General features: G+C 33.9%; 1 protein-coding gene across 1 annotated transcript; it reads left to right on the top strand.

Moving 5' to 3' along the window:
* The first annotated feature begins 356 nt into the window (after positions 1 to 356).
* On the top strand, positions 357 to 20,199 carry LOC118196016 (LIRP-like). Its single transcript, XM_035367376.2, has 3 exons — positions 357 to 420; positions 7,657 to 7,891; positions 18,621 to 20,199. Exons 1-3 carry the CDS (start codon positions 412 to 414, stop codon positions 18,902 to 18,904), a joined length of 528 nt encoding a protein of 175 aa, XP_035223267.1. The 5' UTR covers positions 357 to 411; the 3' UTR covers positions 18,905 to 20,199.
* The last annotated feature ends 4,634 nt before the right edge of the window (positions 20,200 to 24,833 follow it).

The following is a 24,833-nucleotide window of genomic DNA, read 5'->3' as shown; positions in this document are numbered from 1 at the left end:
GTTATTACTTCTTAGTACAGCCACGTGGGAAACCAATCGCCGTGTAATACTTGTAAACTGCATTTTACGTCATAGATTTAAGTAAAACTGTTTGACAAAGGGTAAGACGAAAATCTGATTCGTTATAAATAACGTTTAAATTTCATCCCCTCTCGAATTATGGGATATAATTCGTTGCCCAATGGAAAGAAATCTCCCGGTCGCCGAGTTGTCCGGCTTCATTTCCAGGATCCTCCCACCCCTCCAAGCAACAGATTTTATCATGACATATTATTTTCGAGTTGAGAGATTATCATGACGCATTGCAGGGCCCGAGGCTTCTATAAAAGCCGTTTCAAGAGCTACATGGACCACTTCAAGTCATCCATCAGTTGCTCAAGTCCATCTTTGTGTTCCTCTTCAGTCTTCAAAATGCTGCAGGTGAGTATAGTTTAGATTTCGTTTTCCTTGCTTCTCAATAGATTCAGAATTTTTTGGCATGTGAGAAAAGGTTGAAGGCAATATTTGGCCGTACTTCTAAACCATCTCTTTAATTTATTTAATGATGTACATATAAACTGTTTAAAATAATATGGGTCTATTGAACATTTTAACCAAAGATACTTTGCATCGTAACTAGTAATGTTGCTAGATAGACAACACTTTTGATGTATATTTTAATTAATTTATCGAATCCAATCTTATAGTTGGAGAAAAATCTTATAAAGTTATAAGAGGAGAAACATTTCAGCATTAATAAGTTTGTTGAAATGATTTTGCAGGTATACTACATTACCTTTAGCTTTATTTTGTTTTTTCCCGTACATATCATGAACATGGTTACACATTTCTACATCCCTTCTAGTGGCATTGCTAAGAAACCGCTCTCATGGGGAAAATGAATCCAAAACTTGCTATCATGCTAATTACACTACTACAAAATTCATTTTCTGTGCGAAAGTTTTGTGACTGCAATTGGCATTCAGATCGCCTATTATATCAGCAATTTACTTTCTGGTACCTTTTGCTGTTTCTAGTAAATCACAAATAAATTTTTTACTCATATGTTTACTGCAGTCATGTTTATCTCTTGTTTTTTTAAGAGGAATGTTAGTATTTACCACAAAAGAGCAACTAATTCATAAAATTTGGAATTTTTAATTTAGAAATTCCAGACTATGCTAATTTTGTTAATAAACAAATGAGATTTGTAATTATTTTCCTGCTACATTAAAGATCTTGATAATGACAGATATGGCATTAAGTAATCTGAATCGTAACATTAATTTGTTTAATTTTATCATTTCTAGCTGATTAAGAAATGTAAATACTTTTGTAGACGATCTACTGTATTTGTCCGAAGATGATTTTATCATTTAGAAAACGATAATTTTATTATTACCAAGTCTGCCGAGGGAATAACTCATTTTACCTCCAGAGCGACATTTAGATAAAACAGCTTTTTTTATCCGAATGAAATGGGGAAGAGTGATTTCGCATAAATCTTTCGTTCCGATTTATCTTATAATTACTTTCAGTATTTAAAAGTAAAGCTAAAACGTTTATACATTCTTCAAAGTATTTTTAGGCAAGGTTAAAATATTGTTAACTATATATATACACAAGGGGTATTTTCTGGCTTTAGTCTGCATACCTTCGTGGTGTAACGGTAGCACACTCGGTGCGTATTCCAGAGATCCAGGTTCAAGACCCGGCGAGGGCACAACTCTTTTGCCGTGTTTCCTACTTCAAAAAACCTAATGACCCTATAGTGGCGCCCGAGCTAAAAAAAGGTGGTGGATGATGATTCTTCACCACCAGGATTTGGCGACGGGGTCCCCTAATCCTCAGTCGCTCTTTAAAAGGGGGGTATATAGGGTATTATCTTCCTTCTTGGTGTAACGGTAGCAAAAGTGTTTACTTATCACACATTTAAAAAAATTTAGCAGTCTCATTTTAAAGATTTTCATTAAATTCAATTCTAGCCTTTGCTTAAAACAAAATACCTAAACGGTCATGCTTGTTTTCACAGATAATACAGAAATAAGTTTTAATAGATCATTTTTGTTTCAAATGTTAATTCTTCAACATATTTTATTATTTATTTCAATATACATTAAGCATCTGAATTTTCATTTTTAGCTTTTACTTTCAGTTTGGGATACAAAGTTAGCTTTGGCGATTGTTAGTGACGTTTAAACATTATTGGCGATAAGTTTTCATTGCAATACTGAAGCAAATTACCCTATTTTATTAGTTATCCCCTTTTTAATTGTCGCCAAATATGTATTCTACCAAAATTTTCCAATTTCTTATACCCAACTGATGATTTATGAAGCTCCTGAAAGTTAAATGCAACTCCTGAACTTAAATTCCCGAAACATCAAATTTTACAATAAATAAACAAAAGTATAAAATAGATGTTGCAATACATTCTGAGCGTAGTTTTGTAGTCCTATGAGGAGTTTTTTGATTGGCAACAATATGGATGATATTACTGAAATGATTCTGGAACTTTAGACTTAGAGTTACTTGTGGGATATAAAGAGATTTTCTAAATTTTCATATTTTTCATTCATTTTTTTAAAAAATTACATATAATTAATTGCTCACCAGTGATGATAATTTTCATTACGCGTTTTACCGCAGCTATGGCAAATTGGCGTTTTCGTTAAACATGATAATTTTCAAAAAATTGAAACATAAAATAATAAAAAAAAAAAAAATCATAATTATCGAAAAAAATTTATTTCCTTAGTGCTAGTTACAGGAAGTCTATATTAAAAAATTAAATATTACGTTTATTTTACACTATACAAAATACGTATGTAACAATATTATCGTTGACGAGAACGATGCATATAGAAAATGAGCAATTCCATCTTTCTACAACAAAATGAGCTTCAAGTGGGTAACTCAAAGGAAAAAATTGCGCGCATGCACGCACATACATATAAAGAGCGGTTAAGATTTTAATGGTCGCCCAAAAGGGTTTGTTTGGGTTTTTTTAATGCTTTCGCTCAGCTCGAAGACTACCACTCTGCTGTTGCACTGGTTTCAGCTACCCCCACCTTTTATATCTTTGTAGTGTTATTATTAAGCATAATTTTCTTCGCACTTACGCCATATATTCAGCAGCAAGATAACAAAAATTTTAAAAGCAGCATATGTTTAGAATTCTCGATGCAGTGCTCAGTGATGTCACACATTTTCCTATTTTTTGGTTTCAGTTCATCATATTAATGTTCAGTTTTCTTAGTAAGATGGCTTGCAAAACACTTTTTCTGTCTTTTTATTGCTAACTTTATTTGAGTTTGTTAATCAGAACTTCATTAAATTTGTACAAAATGTGAAATAGATAATATATATATCCTCATTGTATGAAAATACTGAATATTTTTAATTAGATATAACGTGAATTCAATGAATTTTTGTTTTTTAAATCAATCCGATTCAGAAGTAAGAGACGAATGTATTAAGAAGTACACCTATTGCTTTGAAATAGCTTAATTTGTTAATTCACAACAGACAGATTAAATTTAAAAGATAATTATTATCTTACATTTTCTTGAATAGCAAGACTCGAGTGAAAAGTGAAATGATGCCCTTACAGCGATTTGTCGCAAAGTCCAATTTTGAGACTAATAGCTCTTTCTGGACTAGAAAAATGCTGCCGGTCATTTTCGGACAAAAAGTGTTTTAGTAGAATGAACAGTTATATAATTGTTTTTAAAAAATATTAGGTATATTTAGAAAGCCCGGTTAGTTTCTGATGTGCTGTTACTTGCGTTTTTACATTTAACCTGGTTCAAATATTTATAATTTTTGTATTAAAGATTCGCTATCAGTGACGCATCTGCGAAAAGAGCAAACGCAATTTTTATTACGAGAATAAAATATACATGTATTTATTAATTTAGAAAATTATGTAACTATACAATCTCTTATATACATCTCTTTATCGCTTTATATGTATTATTAATCTTATAAGAATAAATTGAATTTAATTTTAAAAAATTAAATTTAAATACATATTTAATTAAATATTCTTTGCGCCATTGCTGCAAGGAATGAAATTTAAACAAATTTAAATTTAATTTTTAACAAATACGTATAAAAGTAAAAAAGCAAATTTAAATTCTAAAAAAAGGAAAAAAGGCCAAAATAATTTTTAAAAAAATGTGCAAACATATAAAAGATTGTGCAAACATGTCACTTGATTTGCTTATGCTTCTGAATTTAAATGATATTGTAGATTAGTTCGAGAATTAAATCTTTTACACGTTTGCACATTTTTTTTAAAAATTATTTTGGCTTTTTTCCTTTTTTTAGAATTTAAATTTGCTTTTTTACTTTTATAAGTATTTGTTTAAAAATTAAATTTAAATTTATTAATCTTATAAGATATTACCCCGCCTTCTTAGCATGCCTTCGTGGTGCAATAGTCAGCATACTTGGCGCGTATTAAAGATTTCCATGGTTCGAGTCCCGGCGAGGGCATTGCTCATTTTTCATCTATTCTGCTTCAAAATACGCTAATTACTCTACAGTGGTGCATGAACTAAAAAGGTGGTGAATGATGATTCTTCACTACCAGGATTTGGCGACTGGGTCCCCTAATCCCCAGTCGCCGTTCAAAAGGGGGAGTATATAAGGTATTTCGCCCTGCCTTCTTAGTATGCCTTCGTGGTGCAGTGGTCATCACTCTCGACGCGTATTCGAGAGGTCTATGGTACGAGTCCCAGCGAGGGCATTGCTCATTTTTTCACCTCTCCTGTTTCGAAATAATCTAATGTCTCAACAATCTCTTCATAAAGTTATCCAATTAATGAAATTATTTATTATAAAAACAAAAAAATAAAATACAAGCCCCCTTCAAAAAAATCTGAGAAGGTTTCAAATTTTAGATTACGTCCAAAGGGGCGTTTTTTTAACGTTTTGTGTTTACCTTTATTTATTAAACATCATGTTCTTTGCACTTAAACCATAAAATTCAGTTCAGTAGCAATGTCGCAAAATAATTTTAAAATGAGCCTACCTTTAGAATTTCGATACACAGTTTCGCGCCCGCTGGAGATAAAAAGGTTTTCTTTCCCCGCTGTAGAGTGTTGCCATTGCTCGCTTTTAAATCGTTTAGTTTGTTACTCAAAAATTCGTTAAAGTTTTACAAAATATGAAATCGATAATATAACAAATTCCAAATTTCAAATTTGGTCATCCACATGCCCATTTTCGTAGGAGGATTACATCATTCAAAATTCGATGGCTCTATGTACCGTTGTTTTATCTCAATGGGAGGAATAGACATACATTTATGCAGATTTTGCATTATTTAATTTCTTCAAATATAATGCAGGACTCTAACATTTGGTTGCAACAGTGTGAAAAGTGAAACGGACATTTATAGTGATTCAACGCGAACAATAATCCTTCAGGAACAAAGCCCCTTTGAAGTAATTATCTGACAGGAACAGAAGTAAACTTGAATTTGGATTTCCTTTCTTCTAAATTTTCGGTTTTTATATGTCTGCTGCAAAGACATCTGAAGTTTTATGCTTTAATTAACGCAAGCCCCTACTTGTGTGAACTGTCAGTAATTAAGGAAGTACTGATAAGCAAAACGTTAATTTGCCTACATATTAAAATTAGATTTAAAACAAAAATATTATGCAAGAGAGCTTAAATGCACCAAACCTCCAAATCCCTCTGTAAAAACTACACTTACATTAATTTTTCTACTTTTATATATATAGTGTTGTTACTATTTTATACTTGGGTATAGAAAGTGGAAGAATGAAATTTGCTATTCTTTATGTTTGTCCCTTTTTAACCTACTTTATAACTGCAGATTGAGCCATCAGAGAAATTTGTCAAATTTCATGAAGCTATGGGCACCGAATTAACCTTATTAAAACTTCATTAATATTTCAAAATATATAATCTCTACAGTTTTCGTGTGTTTCTCGAAAGCAGAGAGTTAAAATTTAATGTTGCTGGAAGTTTATGTTCTAATTAAATTCACTGCCTACCTAAGAGCAAAATTTCAAATTGATCCATTAACAGTTGTTTTGCATAAATGGGAAAACAAGTATTTACCCAAAGTTTATCTTTTATATGTTATTATATTTATGAACAATATTGTATGCAAGCGCAATCCATGTAGGTTTTCTACCTTTATAGAACATCTGCGAAACTTATTTGATAAGAAGGATTACTATGAAACTAATATAGATCTCAAGCTGATTTATTAATCAAATCACAAACCTACGTAAATGTAACATGTAATGATGTTTTCTCTGCTTTCAATATGTTATCATTGTAAAGACCTGTATCTGACTCGGATGTCGAACTCATGAATTCCTAATAAGTGATTTCTTAACTTAGTCAAGACCATTAACCAGCTAAGTATAACATCTGCTTAACAATGACATCCACATAATTTTGTTTTTATTTAAATACTGCTTTAAAAGTTTTTTAAGAAGTTGTAATTTTAAATTCTCGATTATTATTCTTACTTTTGTATAATTTTTTGGCATTATTAGATATTTTGGAACAGAAAATAAAACAAATACTATATGACCTTATAATGTTCCAACCTAGAATTTACAGCTAAATGTGGAGAACCTTATGAACTGGTAAGCGAATAATCGCTTAGTTCAGAAAGATGGAAACATAAACGTACGAAGGATTAATTATCCTTTATTATTCAAAATAATTCTAACAGATGATCCTCTCTCAGGACGTATAGAAAAGCCTCTACTTGGGCTTGAACTCAAGAATGCTAAGAAATAAAACTTAACTAAACTTAACTAAAGAGGTATAGCCGAAGCTATCACAATTTTACAGGAGTTGTCCTCTTAACGCTAACTAAACTATCATTGCCAGCTATGCCCATCCCTTCCTAAAAGGCTCACCTATTAGGCCATAAAGTGACCAACACTTCTGGCCTTATTTGTGGCCAAGTCGAAGTCGTGTGTGCTATTGCCAACTATGATCGTCGCTGCATAGAATGCAAAGGTGGCTCACGTATTAGGTGCCTCCATATTAGACCATAAAGTGACCAGCACTTCTGGCCTTATTTGTGGCCAAGCCGAAATCGGTTGAGGGCTTGCCTTTGGGGGGGAACTTTGTTCTGTTGTATATTATGATAGTAGCAGTTACTCTTACAGATATTCGACAGTAGTTCGGGATAATTAGGTTCATAAATTAGCAAACTAAAACTTTCAAATATCGACAATACTCTGTTCTGTTATACATTATTATAATAGTAGTTAGTCCTGGCAGTTATTCGAGTTCAGTTCAAAAATTAACAAAGTAAAATTCTCAATACCCAGTAATATCCTCAGTAATATGTTGCATATCATTAAACTAGAATTATACTTATAATTTATATGAGGATAATTCGGTTGATAATATAAAAAACTAAAATTCTCAAACTTTAATAATATTCTGTTCCGTTATACCTTATTAAGGCAGTGAATATTCTTATAAGTTATTAGGAATAATTTAGTTGATAAATTAACAAAGTGAAATACGCAAACACGAATAATATTCGGTTCTGTTTGATATTATCATGGTGGTAGTTGATGGAACTATCATTGAACTAATAAACATTTTTCAACAATACAATCTGCGTGTATTGTATCATTGATTTTATTTGTTTTTCTAATTCAACAGCTTTTTTTCTTCGCAATCACTCTTGCGGTTATTGTATGTCCTAAGGCTGAGGCCGCAAGTCCTCTCGAACAAAAATTTCTGTTTAAAAGAAATGACAACATAAAGGTGTGCGGCAGAATGCTGACACAAACCCTGGCCATTCTTTGCGAAGGAGAATATTACCATCCAAAGGAAAACAGTTCTAGAACATACAGGCCACAAAAAAGGAACTACGGAACGGAACCAATCGAAATTGGTAAGAATTTTTATATTCATTATTATTGTAAGGTTTCAGGATCACTGTGTTAACTTAACTAAGATGTGAATTTAAGCTTAATTAGCGACTCACTCCAATGTAGAAGCTGTAGCAAAGCTTTGGCTCGAAATTACAGATATGAATTTGAAATAAAGATCGGACACTTGCATATCTCATCTCTCTGAAACAGTTGTTTCTCTGTCAAATAATCCCCAATATTGAAAGCAAGAATAATTCTTAGCAGAAATATAAAACATAAAAGACAAAGGTTAATAACACAAGACACTTTTCGACCCTGAAAGGAAAGCTTAATCTAAAAAAAAAAAAAAAAAAAAAAAAAAAAACCCGCATTTATTAGTTTACAGAAAAGATACCGTATTTCATCATAATAACGTATGACGACCATATGGTAAGAGAAACGTTGAAAACGTTAAGACAAATGCTAAATTTTGATTTTTACTTCATATTCTCCCTATCTGAAACCCGTAAATACGAATCAGTTTCCCCTTAGAATGCCTTGAACAAAGGCATCCCCTTTTAGGCTATAAAATCTAGTCCTCTTAGGAAGCATACACTATAGGCTTTAAAAAGGACTATTGAAGAATTATCTTTTAACCTTATGAAACTAAACAAAAGTCAGAAGAAAGGTGCATAAGACTCTTTTATTCGAACACAACGTAACAATTTACCCAACTTGAGTTTACACAAGCCAAACACTTCTGGCTTAACAGAAATACGTAATGATTCACAAATTCAAAATGTTGTAGATTAACGTAACAGCTTACAGGATAATGTAACGCGCAGGCAAGGCTCTGGTTTGTAGAAAACCGGCGAGACAAAGCTAGATGGCTAGAAGCATTCAAAACCACTAAATTAAGTCGCTAGTAATCACAGCACAATGTGGCCTGGAATATGCAGACACGCTCTAAAGCTAACTTGAAACTCTTGCTTAAATAGCACTTTTTTCTACCTTAATCTGAATAACCGCTCGCTATCTCATTTACATTCTGGCATGAAAAGCGTGGGTGAAAAAAGAGTAATAGGAAAGTTCTAACTTAAAATGAACTATTAGTTAAAAATAAATAGATTATAACGTTGCGCGCCTCTAACTAGCACGCAACCAAGAGGTGACTGTGAAAGCTTGTATAAACCACAGAGTCTTATAAAGGGTTTAAGTCCCTTTTTATTCAACGTACTAATTTACAATTGCGTTCTCTTGACGCTTACAAACGGTGCCAACTCGGCAGTCAAAATAAAAATAAAAACCTGAAAAGAAATTAAAGACAATATTCTAACTACGAGGCTCTCTCAAATAACTAACTCACCGCGTTTTACAATACGGCTGCTAATTCAGCAGACTTGAAGCTCACTGGAACAATTGCAACTACTTCCCGCCAAGCACATAGGCCGCAACGCGGGGTTTTTCAAATCTCTATAACTACCTCCGCGCTCGCTAAGTAAGAATAACTCTCTCTCACCGAACTTGTTTCCTTCTATTTAAATCATACTACTTCCGCTGATAATTTGAATGCTTGCGCGTTCTACTCAAATTTACATATTCTGGCATTGGCAGTTCCAGGGGAAAGTAAGGATTGACAGGAAAGATAGTTTAAACTTAAAATAAATGTTAGTTAAAATAAATATAAACCCTACATTTGCCGCTGCCAGAATTTGGAAAATTTGGAAGCAGATCCTACAAACGACCTGTTGTAAGTTTATCTAATTCTGAACTAACTGGCGAAAGCCTCGTTTACACAAAAATAATCTTATGTAACAATTAAAATTCTGTTACTCTTTACAAAGGTTTCTTCTTACAGCAACTTTTCCTGGACTTCATCAATCAATCTTGGTCTTTCCTTCCAGCATCTGGAAGGAATAAGTATCAGTATCTTTCTACATACATTATAATTTACACTTTCTTGACACAATAAATTTTTGTTTTTAACGTTTCGTTTTTCTTAGTTATTGCTTACTTCACATTCATTCAATTTTTCAAGCATTAATTTAACTTTACCCTGGCTCTCCACCGTGTGTGGTGTCAAACGGGAATATTCGTGTTTTAGTCTTACAACACTTCCCCTAACCACCATGATTTGTTAGAATTCAACAACCAAATAGACACACCTTACTCGACATTCTACAACTCAATGAGCTACTTTAATATGCTTAAAATTCAAATGTAGGTGGAGAACCCTACAAAACACATTCATTCTAACTTCCCCCTCATTCATCTTTTAAACATGCAGGCTTTCGCTCTAAAGCATGACTTTACAGTTTAATACTTAAATTTTGACTTCATTGCTTTTAAGCATTCACTTTTAGCATCTACAATTTTATGCTTCTAGACTAAATTCTACTTTTACATAACATGCAAGTATTTACATACATTTACAAAAGTTTAATACATATGCTTTTTACAATTTACCATAAAATGAATAAGAGAAAATAAATTTTTACTTTACTCATCCTTCGCCAAGCTGGCGGCACTGAAACTAAAATTCTTATTAGTACATACAAGAATACGAAGTTATTTTTATCTCCGGCCAAATTTTGGCTTTAACATAACAGAATTAGTCTTTCGACCAACAGAAAATGCTTGTTTTTAGCTTTTACACTTAAAGAAAATAATACTTTTGCCTTAGCTAAATAAAGTAAAACAAAACTAAGTCTCAACCGAGACATATTGACTTTCGTCAAAACATAGAACTTCGTACTTATGCATAACATTTCGGAACAAAAGAGAAAAAGATTTATAGAAGGTTTTAACTTATCTTTGAGTTTTCGATGCTTGAAACTCCGTCATCCGTTTTTGACAAAATTGATCCCAAGTTAGAGGTGTCATGGATGTCAATCTTCTCCTTGTTGATCTCCAATTGTCGTCCCCGTTGATCTTTCTTTTGCGTCCTCTACATGCTGGCCTCTTGACGGAGTAATCGTCTGGTTGTTGGCTTTTGCGTTTCTGCCTGGGACGGCTGGTCTTGACGTCCTCCGGTCTGGAGTCCTTGAATTTCTTCTGTTCCTCGTACTTCTGTGCTTCCTGTTGGCGTTTCAGTTTCCGGAACGGCGGCCTTGCTGGCACCTGACTCTGTAGCCGTGTGCGCGTTCTTCTTGATGTGTAATTCCTCCTGCCATCCTTTGTAGGTGGTGTTTTTCTTTTTACCACGGTTTCTTTACCCGGTTCATCTGTACTTTTGTTTTTCTTAAACGCCGGAGTTTGATAATCATTTTTTCTTTTTGATACCGACGTCCGGGTTGTAGAAGTGCTAGGTCTCTCTTCAGTTCTCCGTTTCTTGGGTGGTGGAATAGTTGTTGCAGTCTCTGGCCCTTCTATTTCGTTTAGACTTGAGTCCTGCAAGAAACTTTTAAGGATTTCAAAATCATTGGGATTATAGTATTTTTTCACCTGGTCGGGACTTGCTTTACAGATTTCCCCTCTCTCGTTTTTAAGATATAAAACTACTCCTTTGATTTCCTGAATTACATAGGGGCCTTCAAACTTTGGAGCTAGCTTTGCCATAAAATTGTCTGGGGCACTTGATAAAGAAAATTTCCGTTTCAATACTTTATCACCAACTTTAAAATCTGCTTCACGGCGTTTTTTATCGTAATAAATTTTCTGCCTATTTCTTGCCGTATCCGAGGTTTTAAGCGCCTGATCAATTAGTTTTTGCACGTCCTTTTGTTTGAATTCCTGCTCTCTTTGTTGCACAAAGAATAATTTATCTAAAGGCGTAATTAACTTTCTGCCTAAAAATAATTCTGCTGGAGTTTTTCCCGTAGTATCATGATGTGCCGTTCTTAAAGCATAAGCTAATTCATTTATGTAGCCATCCCAGCGCTTGTGATGTGTGCTAACGTAACTGCGAATTATTTTTACAATGTTTTTATTAACTCTTTCTGCTATGTTAGCCTGTGGTCTATACGGAACCATTTTGATATGGCGTATATCAAGTCCATTGCATATGTTTTCAAATATTTGACTAATGAATTGTTTTCCGTTATCGCTAATGACTTTTATCGGTGCACCGTATTTTAAAATGTATCTGTGTAAGAATGCATCTGCGACTGTTTTGGCTGACGCGCGTTTAAGTGGAACAATTTCTATCCATTTTGAAAAATGATCTACTATTACTAAAAGAAAACGATTTTTATTTAACTCGCTTTGAGGGAAGGGACCAAGGAGATCTATGCCTAAAATTTCATTCGGAAATGTAGCGCGAATGCTATTTAAGTACCCGGCCGGGCTGTAATTAATATCATTTATTAACTGACATTGATTGCAGGACCTGACATACGCCGTTACTATTTTGTATAATTGCGGGAAATATACCGCCTCGCGTACCCTTTTTAAAGTCTTTCTGACCCCGAGGTGGCCCGCTGTTTTTTTTTCGTGCAACTCCCTCAAAATGCTTAATCGAAGCGAGGCTGGGATGACTGGCTTATACTCAAGATTTTCGTTCGTTGTTTTCGTATAGAATAATAAATTATCTATTATTTCATAGTTTTTTGCTCTATTTCTTATCGCATCGATATCTGTATGCTCAAAGCCTTCGGGGTCTTTCAAATAAGCATAGATATTTCCAAATTCAGGATCAGCTTTCAGTTCAGTAATAACCGTATCTCTAGAATCTAAAATTTTTGAAGTCAACACAGCGCATTTAAGTTCATTACCTTCCTCGTCCAGTTTTATACGAGAAAGTGCGTCAGCTACATTGTTTTCCTTACCCGGTTTATATTTTATTGTGATATTATATTCTTGGAGTTTTAAAGCCCATCTTATTAACCTGGGCGTTAGGTTTTTTCCCGAGTAAAGTCTACCAACAGCCGCATGATCCGAAAAGACAGTTACTGGCGATTTGCCGAAATAAACTCGAAATTTGTGTACAGCCATTAATACGGCTAATGTTTCTCTTTCTGTAGCTGTATAATTCCTTTGTGTTTGATTCAATGTTTTACTAAAAAATGCCAGCGGATGGTTATTTTGCATAAGAACCGCACCCACCGCATAGTCTGATGCATCTGTCGCAATTTCCAGGTTTTCGTCCCCCTCAGGGAATTTTAAAACAGGGGCATTAATAAGCGCTTCTTTTAATCTTTCAAAAGCCGTGTTAGCTTCCGCTGTCCACGTAAATTTACTCTTTTTTCTTTTGATTACTAAGAGTGGTTCAACAATATTAGCGAAATCTTTTATGAAAGATCGATAGTAAGAACATTGTCCAAGGAAAGACGAAAGTTTCTTGGCGGTGTTGGGCGGTGGGAAATTCTTAATAGCTTTTATTTTTGAATCTTGCGTTTCTATACCCTTTTGCGAAATTTTATAACCGAGATATTTAAGTTCTTTAGTTGCGAACTTGCATTTTGAGGCGTTAATTGTAAGACCGGCCTCTTTTAATAATTTAAAAACTTGTTCGAGATCACTAATGTGTTGTTCCAACGTACTACTCGTTATAATTATATCATCTAGATAAATTAAAGTTGATTTTCCTAGGACAGGCTTTAGAACAATGTCCATAGCTCTCTGGAATGTTGACGGGGCCCCACACAACCCAAAAGGCATGCGTAAAAATGCATAAGTGCCCGATTTTGTTATAAACGCGGTTTTATGTATATCTTCGGGTCTCATAGCTATTTGATAGTAGCCAGATGTTAAGTCCAAAGTAGACATATATCTCGTCGATTTGATCTGTCTAATGATCTCGTCTATAACCGGCAAAGGGTAAACTGGGAATTTAGTTATGCTATTTAGTTTTCTATAATCGATAGCAAACCTCCAAGCCCTTTTATCCGAAGGAGGAAACTCGTTCTTTTTCCTACATAGTACGACTGGACTCGCGTATTCACTATTTATGGGCGTTATCATTTTATTCTTTAACATCTCCTGAATATGTTCTTCGATGATTACGTCTTTTTGTTTGTCATAGCGGTAAGGTTTAGTCCTACAAGGTTTTTCGGCATTTAATTGAATCTTGTGAGTTACAATCTGACAGTTTCCCGGCTTTTCTGAAAACAAATGAGAAAAATTACTGACCACTTGCTGTATTGCTTTACTTTCCTGGTCATTCAAATGGCTAAGGTCCAATTCAGGTGTCTCCACCGGTTCCACCACCCTCTGGTCCATCTCCAGCACCACGGAACTATCTTGAAAATTTAATTAGGCCCTCGCGGCCCTTAAAAAGTCCATACCTAAAATAAGAGAGTGTTGGAGGTGTTTCACCACAAAAATTAATAATTTGAGATTTTCCTCTTTTACCTGTACGTTTAATGCTACTTTCCCGATGCAGTGACATGTTTTTCCTTGCGCCGCTATAATTTCCGTATTTCTGGTTTTAAAGAGTCGTATCCTATAAAAATTCTTTTTGAAGAACTTTTCACTCATGAAATTGCCTTCTGCCCCTGTATCGATGAGGGCTTCTACTGGTACATCGCCAACCAGGACTTGTATAATTGGTAGCTGTGAGTTTTTTACGATGACTGTATTTAGATGTCTATTTGAGGGTTTTTCTAAAACTTCCGGGGTCTGGACCCTCCCTTTCACAGGCCCCTCTAGTCGTTTAAAGCTTTCCTTTCAATCTGTGTCTTCTGGGTACGCGGATGCTTATTTTCAAATTTTCTTTTTGGGCCTTGCCCTTCAAGTTTCGATGCGTTAGCTTGATAGTTCTTTCCCCCATATGAGCGATTTCCATTTCTTGTTTCCTCCTTCCTTCTGGTACTTTGAGAATATGTTTCCCCTCTCGCTCTTTCCGCGATTCTGCGATTTTGAAACTTCACCGCCAATTCGAAAAGTTCCTGCAATGTGGTTGGGTTTCTAATTTCAAAGTAGTCTTGGACAGCGGGTAACAATCTTGGTAATATTATTTCAATAATCTCCGCATCGGGTTTTTTCCCATACAACATATCCGTTAGCTTGATTTTTCCTAAAATAAAGTCCGTCAATTGTGCTGTATCCCGTTGATAGAAACTATATAGCTCGGCTTCCAGCCGTGCGCGATCTTTCACTATGGGGAAGGCCTTTACTAACGATTTTTTGAAATTTTCAAAAGTATACGTCGGGCTTCCAAATTCACCTAGAAGAAATTTGCCTATATTTTTCCACCATAGCGCGGCCTGTCCTCTTAGTGCTGATGTGGCGATAGCAACTTTTTGTCTTTCGGGCACAGGATAGAGCTGAAAGTGGTTTTCTATACCTTCTAAAAATACGGACACCGAATTTTTTCCGTCGAAATAGACGTTTGGCTTGATTGATGCTCTCAAAGTCTGGACCAGGTATCCAAATCCTTCTAACTGCGTTGTCATTTCTTGGTGTTGTCCAGCGGCTTCCATCCAGTTTTCGGCCATTTCAGTTCGATAAGTGTTCGGGCGCCAATATAACGTTGCGCGCCTCTAACTAGCACGCAACCAAGAGGTGACTGTGAAAGCTTGTATAAACCACAGAGTCTTATAAAGGGTTTAAGTCCCTTTTTATTCAACGTACTAATTTACAATTGCGTTCTCTTGACGCTTACAAACGGTGCCAACTCGGCAGTCAAAATAAAAATAAAAACCTGAAAAGAAATTAAAGACAATATTCTAACTACGAGGCTCTCTCAAATAACTAACTCACCGCGTTTTACAATACGGCTGCTAATTCAGCAGACTTGAAGCTCACTGGAACAATTGCAACTACTTCCCGCCAAGCACATAGGCCGCAACGCGGGGTTTTTCAAATCTCTATAACTACCTCCGCGCTCGCTAAGTAAGAATAACTCTCTCTCACCGAACTTGTTTCCTTCTATTTAAATCATACTACTTCCGCTGATAATTTGAATGCTTGCGCGTTCTACTCAAATTTACATATTCTGGCATTGGCAGTTCCAGGGGAAAGTAAGGATTGACAGGAAAGATAGTTTAAACTTAAAATAAATGTTAGTTAAAATAAATATAAACCCTACAAGATAAACCTTACAAGGCAAATAGCCGTCGTATACATTTCCTTATTCCAAAAGTCATCAGACGTATCTGATAATATCAACATATACCGCCGTTCTTTTAAAACTTCAAAACCATTTTAGTGAATTCACAATATACAGTCCAAAACGTGTCATTCCTAAACTAATATCATACATCGGAGTCTGGCCAGTCCCCTGTTTTGATCATACGGCCGGCTTGTGCCGACCCTTATAATAATAATTATAATAATAATCATAGATCGCATTAATTAAACAAGAAACAAATTAAGATTAAGGAGAAGTAAATTGTAATCCAATGGAAGTGTAAAATAAAGAAATCAGAAATTTACACTACGCAAAACAAAATGCACGTCGGTACATTCGTTAATTGTGTAGGTTAAAGCATTAACACAAAAATACAGCCAGCTAATTACCGTAATTTTGAATCAAACAGAAAATTTAAATATATTTAAAAATGAAGATCATTTTTATACTTTTAAACTAAAAAACGCATTAAATGGTTTTCAAAAGTCACAAAATTCTTATATTGAAAATCGAATTCTCACCTATGTTAATTATGCGCTGGTGATAGAAATTGTAACTTTCCCATTGTTGCGTTAAATTTATCGTTCTTTAAACGTTTCATATTAATAATGCAATAGATGTATCGTGCGTTTTCATGCAGTTTCATAAAATCTCACATCCAGTTAATTTTTATCACAGATGGGAAGTTCAGACATTCAGGAAATAATCCGATATAATATGAATGAATGTAAAGATTTGTGCATTTAAATATCAGTAAACATTTATGCAAAATACAGCTATGAATAGCTTAAAAAGAAGTTTTTTTATAACAGTAAAATATTCTGTTTTGTACAAAAGAGTTAGATATAGAAATTTCAAATTCGAAAGTTTAAATAACAGTTTAATGATTTATTTTAAATTCATCACAAATTTCAAAATTAATTTTTAAATCTTGTCTAAGTACTTATAGTAATTTCAAGACAAAATTTTGAATTTCTTTTCCTTTTAAACTGTTTCACAACATTATTTGTAAAACGTTTCTTCGTGATTGTTTATCACTAATAAGAAAGAGGAAAACATACCAATACCAACAGCTCATAAAATTGTATTAACTTTTATCTTTAATTTTTAACAGCTCCTCAATACTAAAAATTTCATTCTTTAATTAAAAGATATTTCTTTACCTATGTTAACCAGAAAATAAACTCCACAGAAATTTGAATGAACTGAAAATTTAATGTTACGTTTACTGAGGTGAATTAATCGCAGTATGTAAAGTATTTCAAACAAGATGGGATTAATTTTAAGAGGAGGAAGAACATTAAGGAACAATCTTTTGTTACTTTTTAACGCATAATCGAAAATGTAACCAGAAGGCACCAACATATGCTTGATGTAAGTCAAAGAAGTGAGGCCTAAACAGTTCAGTTCTGTTGAAGACAACTTGGTCTTTATCAATGGTTAACAAATATTGTCCCACATTCGTGACCTACACAGAAGATGAAAAACAAATATGAATATAATGAAAACGAGATAAAAAAATAAATGATTACAGTAATTTTTCAGATACGTGAATACCACGAACACATATGGCGATGGACAGAATACACATATAACACACCATACACATATCACACATTTGAAGCATTGAATCAAGGCAAGGCAGATTGGCTTATCGTGGGACTAAGTGTGTGAACAACTTAAGTGTGTGTGTAGGGTCCGTCACACTACTTGGTCCAAGAAACCTGAAAATCTCCATCCCGGTTTCCATCCAGCTCCATCCAAGTTGGTCACACACTTAATCCAAGAAACCTGGAAAGCTCCATCCAGGTTTCTTACATCTTTTTCGAAAATGGACTATGCTCCTATGTGGTAAAGTGCAGGTGACTCTGGATAATTGTTTGAACATACTTCTAGAATTCTAAGAAAACCGGCAGTAAAATACTATACATTTTTCGTCAAATCAAAAAATGTATATAGGCTTTGTTACCTGCATCGTCTCAGAAGTTGAAGCTGAGGTGCATTCATTCTTGAGAAACGCTGCTTACTAGTAAGCAAGCACCCCATAGCATATTTTTATTTAATTTTCAAAACCAGGTATTGTCTGAACTGAAAAGCGGATTGCGGTTGTAGGATCTAGTCTTTTTGAGAACATACACTTAACTAGATCTGTTTGAATGTCTGTGTTGCGACTTCTTGCAAAGTCTAGAAGATGATTACAACAGGTGAAGGTGTAAAAGGCCCTTTAAGACTCTTTTATTGAAAATCCTTTTATTGGTGAGTAAATTAAGAGGTAATGTAATAAACTAAATTCAAAGGTAATTAGTAGTGCAAGGCTACACAATTCAAATTAACCTAGCAGGTTGGCACAGAAATCTACACCGATGTGGTACTGTATTTCAGCTGCATAAATGTGAGGCCAAGATTCAAAATTCAACAGCTGATAGAATTAATAACGTGCGGTCTCAATAGCGAAACCCCGCCTTAACTGAAATTGTCGTTACTTCGGTTTAAAAACGCTCTAGTTCAACCTAACTGATTAATATAGGAGCGAGCAAACACGACAGAGATGAGAAAGGACAGGAAATGATAACAAATTAAAATAACTATAGTAAAAATAATGTACCTCACACGGTGTGTTACATTAGCTAAGGCTTATCTCATCTTTTTCTAAACATCCTATAGTACACATATTATCTTAATAAGTATATTTCTTTTGTATGAAAAAAGTTTAAAAATTGAACTGATCACTTAGAATTGTAATCAAAACTCTTCTTCAGATTCTTATCCCCAGTGGCTTCTTCTTTCCTTGATGTCCAAAGGCCAACTAGATTCATCCTTGTTAAGCCTCCTCCGTCCCTGGATGGTCAAATCTCAACTTGAAGCCAGCCAGGCCTATCCCGAACCTTCAGCTTTTCACAAGAGAAAACCGAGAGGTGTCGTTGATGAATGCTGCAAGAAACCCTGCACATTCAGAGAACTCGTGTCCTATTGCCGAAATCCAGTAAACTGGGAAGAGCGGATAATAAACGTAACAGCAGACCGTGAACGTGATGAAGAATGATAACAGAACGTGATTCTCATGAAAAATGACAACAAAATGCGAACTTGATGATGAATGACAACAGAAAATGGAAAAAGAATTTTTCGTTAAAATTTCTGCTCAGAGTATATATGCGTATCTTTTTTAACTTTAGATAAATTAGCATAGTTCTTCCTCGTGTGCATTTTTATACATTTTGTCATTTTAAACTTCTTATAAGGATTCTTAATGCCATGCTTCCATTACATCTGAATATGCTTTCAAAATATTCAGACTGATGTAAGGAATAACATTACAGCAATTCATAACTGCATATAAAAATCCGTAGAAAACGCAGATATTTTTCTGAGGTTAATCTTCATTAAATTTAATGGATATGAAATATGATAAAAATTCTTCCGTTATTTCTCGTTAAGTAATAAAAACGTAAGAATGCGTTTAAAATTATATGCTCAATTGCTCACTGAAATTTGCCTTTTATATACCTAGCTGTGCTTCTCTAGGATTCAACACATTAATCACATCGAAGAATAAGTAAATTCCATGTTATGGTATTTTAAAATGCATAAAACCAGAATGTCAGAGATATAATTTATTTCTACCAATACATGTAAACATCAATCAAAATCAAGACCTTTTCAATCTTTTCAATCTATAAATTTAAAAAGTGTAATTAATGAACCCATTAATTACTCCTGTTTATAAGATTTATAATTAAAATATGAATCGCCTTCATACTTTGCATGCATTTGCACATGAGATTTTCATTAAGATAAGGGTGTAGATTTTGGACGAACATTATGGAATAGGTTATAAAGGTAATATGTGTAATATCAGATCAGCAGTAATAAAGTTTTTTTTAATACGATAGTTATTTATAATGTACTACGAACATTTTCCAAAATCACTAAAATTTTTTTGAAGAATTTTATTGACTTTTAATCTAAATTCAGCTCTAAATGTCAATTTTATTTTCCTTTAGTATGTGGTCTCATTTTGAATCTTGTACGCTGGAAATCGAAAAACATTAAGAGAGGTTTACGAATTTTTTAAAATAAATTCTCACTAATTATGTAAAACATGTACTGCTAAATTCTTGAAAGCAAAAGAATTTGAATTTTATAACTGCAAAAAATCTCACATTTTCTTTTTTTAAGAAAACATTCACGGTATGAAATAAGAAGATGGTATGTCAATGAATTGCTTTCTCTCACCAGATTAAATGTTCACCTGCTTTATGTAAACCTAGAATTCATTATTGTGTCATAAAGTGTAATGATTTTGTATTACTGAAAATAAAAGAATTCTGCAGAATACTTAATTTTTTTTATCTCAGAGTACACATTATTGTACAGAAATAACAAGCTGTTATTACTCAATTATTTTGATCTCAGAGTACACAATAAGCAAACAACAAGCTGTTACTATTGTGTAACTCGATGCATTCGTTTGGGAAGTCTGAACCAAGCAATCGGTCGTTTTACTGTTTTATGACTGAAAATGTTCCTTAGGAGACACTAAAGGAAACGACCACGTTATACCTGAGCTAAAGGGAAAGCTTCTTGTCACTTTTGATAAAAAATACCCCGAGGGTTGGATCCGAGGGTTTTCTAACCCTCTTGCCTTATCACTAAACCTCTCGAAAGAACATCTGACTTGTCAGTAAGACTTCCAAGCATTCTCCACGATCTGAACCCGGACCAAACAACACAGTTTGGTTGGGTTTAGTTGGTTATGGCAAAGCACCACTAGGACTATCTGCCTAAGGGGAGGGATACCTTCTTGGAGGACTTTCAAAGAGAAACTGACTCGTATACACATTAAAAATGGAGAAAACCAAGAAAATGCCTATGTAACCAACCCGTTCGCCACGATTTTCAACCCCGGAGCGAATTACCAGTATTCAGCGACTTTTCAAAACGACACCGCAGTAAGCACTGTTCACTGTACTAAATAGAGCGGCTAAATATGGTTGAACCAAGTGGCTAGACACTTAAAATTTATTGCATTTGTGTGGAAAAGCCAAACTCACCTGTCATTTAGCCGTCTGGTCACATAGAATGTCGCTCAGGGTGCACCACATGGGCCAGCAGAGAAAGGAAAGGCTCCGACATAGTTTGATAGATAACATTCCTTGCGACGGATTTGAGGTTCTCCTATTTTTCAGAAGTACTTTCGATTCACCAGTATTTTGCCGAAATTCGAACCTTGGTTCAGCGATAGGGTGCCCAGTATCACTTAATGGGGCAAATTACACAAAATAGTATCATCACTTCTCTAATATTTGAAAAGGTCTAATTTATTACGAAAGGATATGTCTCCTATACAGTAAATTTATAACTAGCTAACTTAAAATTCCTTACTCGGTGACATACCTCTTAATTTTTTCATCTGATAATTAGCGAATATCGATTTAAATTTATTTCACAATGTCGTATTTACTCGCATATCCTCCATTTCCTATTAATTTTATTGCTTGAATAACCGGGAGGAAAAATTACTTGGGATATAATATTTCTGAAGAGGTACCTTAAATGAAAAACATAACAAACTATAAGGACGTATGAAGATTCTATAATATAATTATATTATGCATTTTAAAGTACTCATCAATTTCGAGAATACAAAATACTTTCCTTTCTGTACATTCATTTTGCATTATTACCGTACTTCAAATGTTTCTAATCATACCCAGAAAAATCAAGGGGGACACATGTAAAGTAAAAATATGCAAATAAATTCTGCATTCTTGTAAATAACAGAACTAAAAAGAATTTGAGAAAGTGGGTAGCTTAAAGAAAGCTGTAATACAAAAATGAACTTGAATATGAGTGGAATTGAGTGCTTGGAACTATTCTACATCTGCTTATTAAGAAAGAGGAGACATATTCGGTTATAAAGAGAGTGGGGGACTATTGTATTGTGAAACTACTACTATAAGATAACTCAATTTTGGAACCGTATAATGTTATCGTTTGCGACACACATTTTACTCTAACTTTGAATAACAATACCAGAATGCTAATGGATAGAAATAAAAACAATTAAAAATTTGCGGCTTGCTTCAGCTTGAAGTATAATACTAAACTAATACAAATTGCCTTCCGCTTTTCTCAAGAATAATTATATAGACCAATTACTTAAAATTCACCCATTTAAATGATTCCCTAGTGCCTGGTTCAATTTATACTAAGGCATAATTCAAACAGGTAATTTCTCAAACAGCTATTTGATATTCAAAGCCAAAAGGAAAACTCACCAAGTGGGCGGAACCGTCGTTGCGTTACACACAGAACAGCTTCTTTATAGTCGGCTGATGTTTCCAATCCTCTCTCTCAACATTTAGATTCTTATCCCCTACTTAAAACTCCCCCCAGTTAACATACTCTGGTGGAGCAGACAGGAGCTTATAATATATTTTAATTTAAGTAAAATGTACTAATCAAAATAACCTTGCAAATCAAGTTGAATAAGTATAAGAATATGTACAAAGCTCTTAAGGGTGCGGCGTCAAATGAATATTCTATACCGATGTACAAGGCGTTATGAGTTACTTCGTTTAATTAATAGAATGGTTCAAATATTTCTAAAAGTTATTAGGTTAATTATATTACAGATATAGGAATTTAATGCAATAGAATTACAACAAAAAATATATTTTAAAGCAATAAAAATGAAGAAACGAAATAAACGTAGAAAATATTGAAGAAATATATATGTATATTAAATTGCTTAGTTAGTTAATAAACATACTGTTTTAGTTCGGAAACTATATATTAATGATCCTATGCAACATTAAACAGCAACACTTCTGTTTGCCTGGCCACTTAGATGATAAAGAAAATATTTTGGCACTTAGGAAATGACCCCAATTGATTGGAAGAGTCGTTGATAAATGATTGGATAGCGAACCGTAATATAACGGTGATTGAAAATGGAAGGAACAAACTGTGCGAACGAGAGTCCAGACAAGAGGAACCGAGATTAATACAGTGTTTGCACTTAAGAAATGCAAGAAAAATACGCTAATGCAAAATTTAAAACTAGGCAAAAAAAAAAAAAAAAGCAACCTTATCTAGGGTTTGATTTTGAATAAAATTCTACAGATTTTGAGATCGGTTAGCCGCAAGTCCTTCTCCTTCAGAAGCAAAAAAAGTTTTGATAAATGGGTATCCAATCCGTATCCAAAACCTAAAACTGGTATTCAGACCTGAAAAGGTCTTATCATTGCAGCTTCGCCCCCAAAAATAGAGTACCTGATTTTGAAATTTCTCCAGAAGTATTTCGCTTCTATTTGGAGAAATGTACCTCCTAAGTGCTGATAAATGGGGGGGGGGGGAGTAATGATCTTTTTTATACCGAAAGCACCAAGAAGGTTAGAATAGAAGGAGGGAGGGTTCGCAGTTTCCTCCACTATCGGGGAATGAAACTCCACCGAACAAGCGGCGTCCATATTTGTAACTTTAAAACATTGCATTACGGCTGTGAAACGTACGTGTCTCTAAGCTGTTCCGTGCATGTATTTTCCAGTAAAAATATGTTAAATTTACAATGAAATGTTTCGATATTGCTAATTTTTTGTTTTAAAGTTATAAAGATGATCCGTAATTTTCTACGTACAGAAAATCATTAAGAAATAGTTCGAAATCTAAATGCATGGGCATAACATTAAAGCCTTTAAAAATGATGTTTCTGCATATTTCAAGAATTTCTTTAGGTTTCATTAGTAACCTGTCGGGTGTACTTTCCAATGTTTTCTTTAAGAAGTGATATTTCTGATTTATTTACAATACTATCCTAATTTATTAAAGAATCATTTTAACCTGAAATTAATAGCAGATAATTATCTAAAACATAGTCATAGGTTGCATTTTTTTAAATGAAAGTTTTAAATAGATTCTTTTCACGACCAACAACTTATAACAACAAGAAAATAAATATTAATAAAATAAAACAGATTTATGTGAGTTCAATGATTTCAGTTTATGCGCGTGAATTGAGTAATAATTAATACATAAAGAAAAGCATTGCTTTATTTAACACCTTTACAATTCCTAAAAATAGTAACAATTGATTTCTTACTTTTCATGAAAATTATAAAACGAATAGCCTAAAACGTTCAGATTATACAGTTTAAATCCTGGCACATATCATTGTATGTTAGGGGGCGAAGATATCAGCTATAAACAGAAACATTAAAATGTATTTAACATATTTTGATTATTCTTAAGTACTTGTTTTCACATCTGAAAAGAAAACAACATGACATTGTGATTTTTTTAACATATTTATCAAATTATATAAAAAAAGAAAATCAATACTTACGAGTGAAACGTAATCCCAGGAATGTTTTTCGAAAATGGATTTATGCATCCATATGAAACACAAGCGCTGACATGCTTCAAAATGGAAAAAAAAAAAAAAAAATATTGCAATTGCAGACTTCTTTGCACAAGTCACAGCGATAACAGTAACATGGCCGCCAAGCTTCACCGTTTGAGTTGAACCTTCCCTCCTTCTATTCTAACCCTGGAAAACACCAAGCGAAACGCAGCGAGCCCAAACGTAGCGCCTTCTTTAGAGCGAAGAGGCAATGAAAAATGAAAAACCAAGCAATTAGAATTTTGAAAGCTGGATTGGAATTTATGTCATTAGCTAAAGAATATAAAGCTTTGTCAAAACTTCAAGGAAATCCAATTCTCCAAATGAAAAACATCACGTATAATTTTTGCAGAACTAAAATCAATTTTCCAACTATAGTTAGCTCTCGAAGATCGAAGACTTAACCTTTTTGAGCATACAACCAGTGTTCCTTGATGCGAAATTGTAAAATTATTTTATTTTGGCGGATGTAAAGCAAATCATACTAATAAAATATACAGTGAATTTCTCAAGAATTAAAATCAGAGATGGGAGAGATGAGAGAGCAGTTTTATACTGCTTGGATTCT

This window comes from Stegodyphus dumicola, chromosome 8 (genome assembly GCF_044657685.1).
Source record: "Stegodyphus dumicola isolate Sdum_Otavi_A_Nest chromosome 8, ASM4465768v1".
NCBI classification, from domain to species: Eukaryota; Metazoa; Arthropoda; class Arachnida; order Araneae; family Eresidae; genus Stegodyphus; species Stegodyphus dumicola.
Note: the sequence above shows the minus strand (reverse complement) of the source record. Positions and strands in the feature narration are given on the sequence as shown.

Excerpts from the sequence above, each read along its gene's own strand:
- LOC118196016 (XM_035367376.2), top strand. Across the intron at positions 7,892-18,620 it reads AACGGAACCAATCGAAATTG|ATTCTTATCCCCAGTGGCTT; the intron begins GTAAGAATTTTT and ends ACTCTTCTTCAG.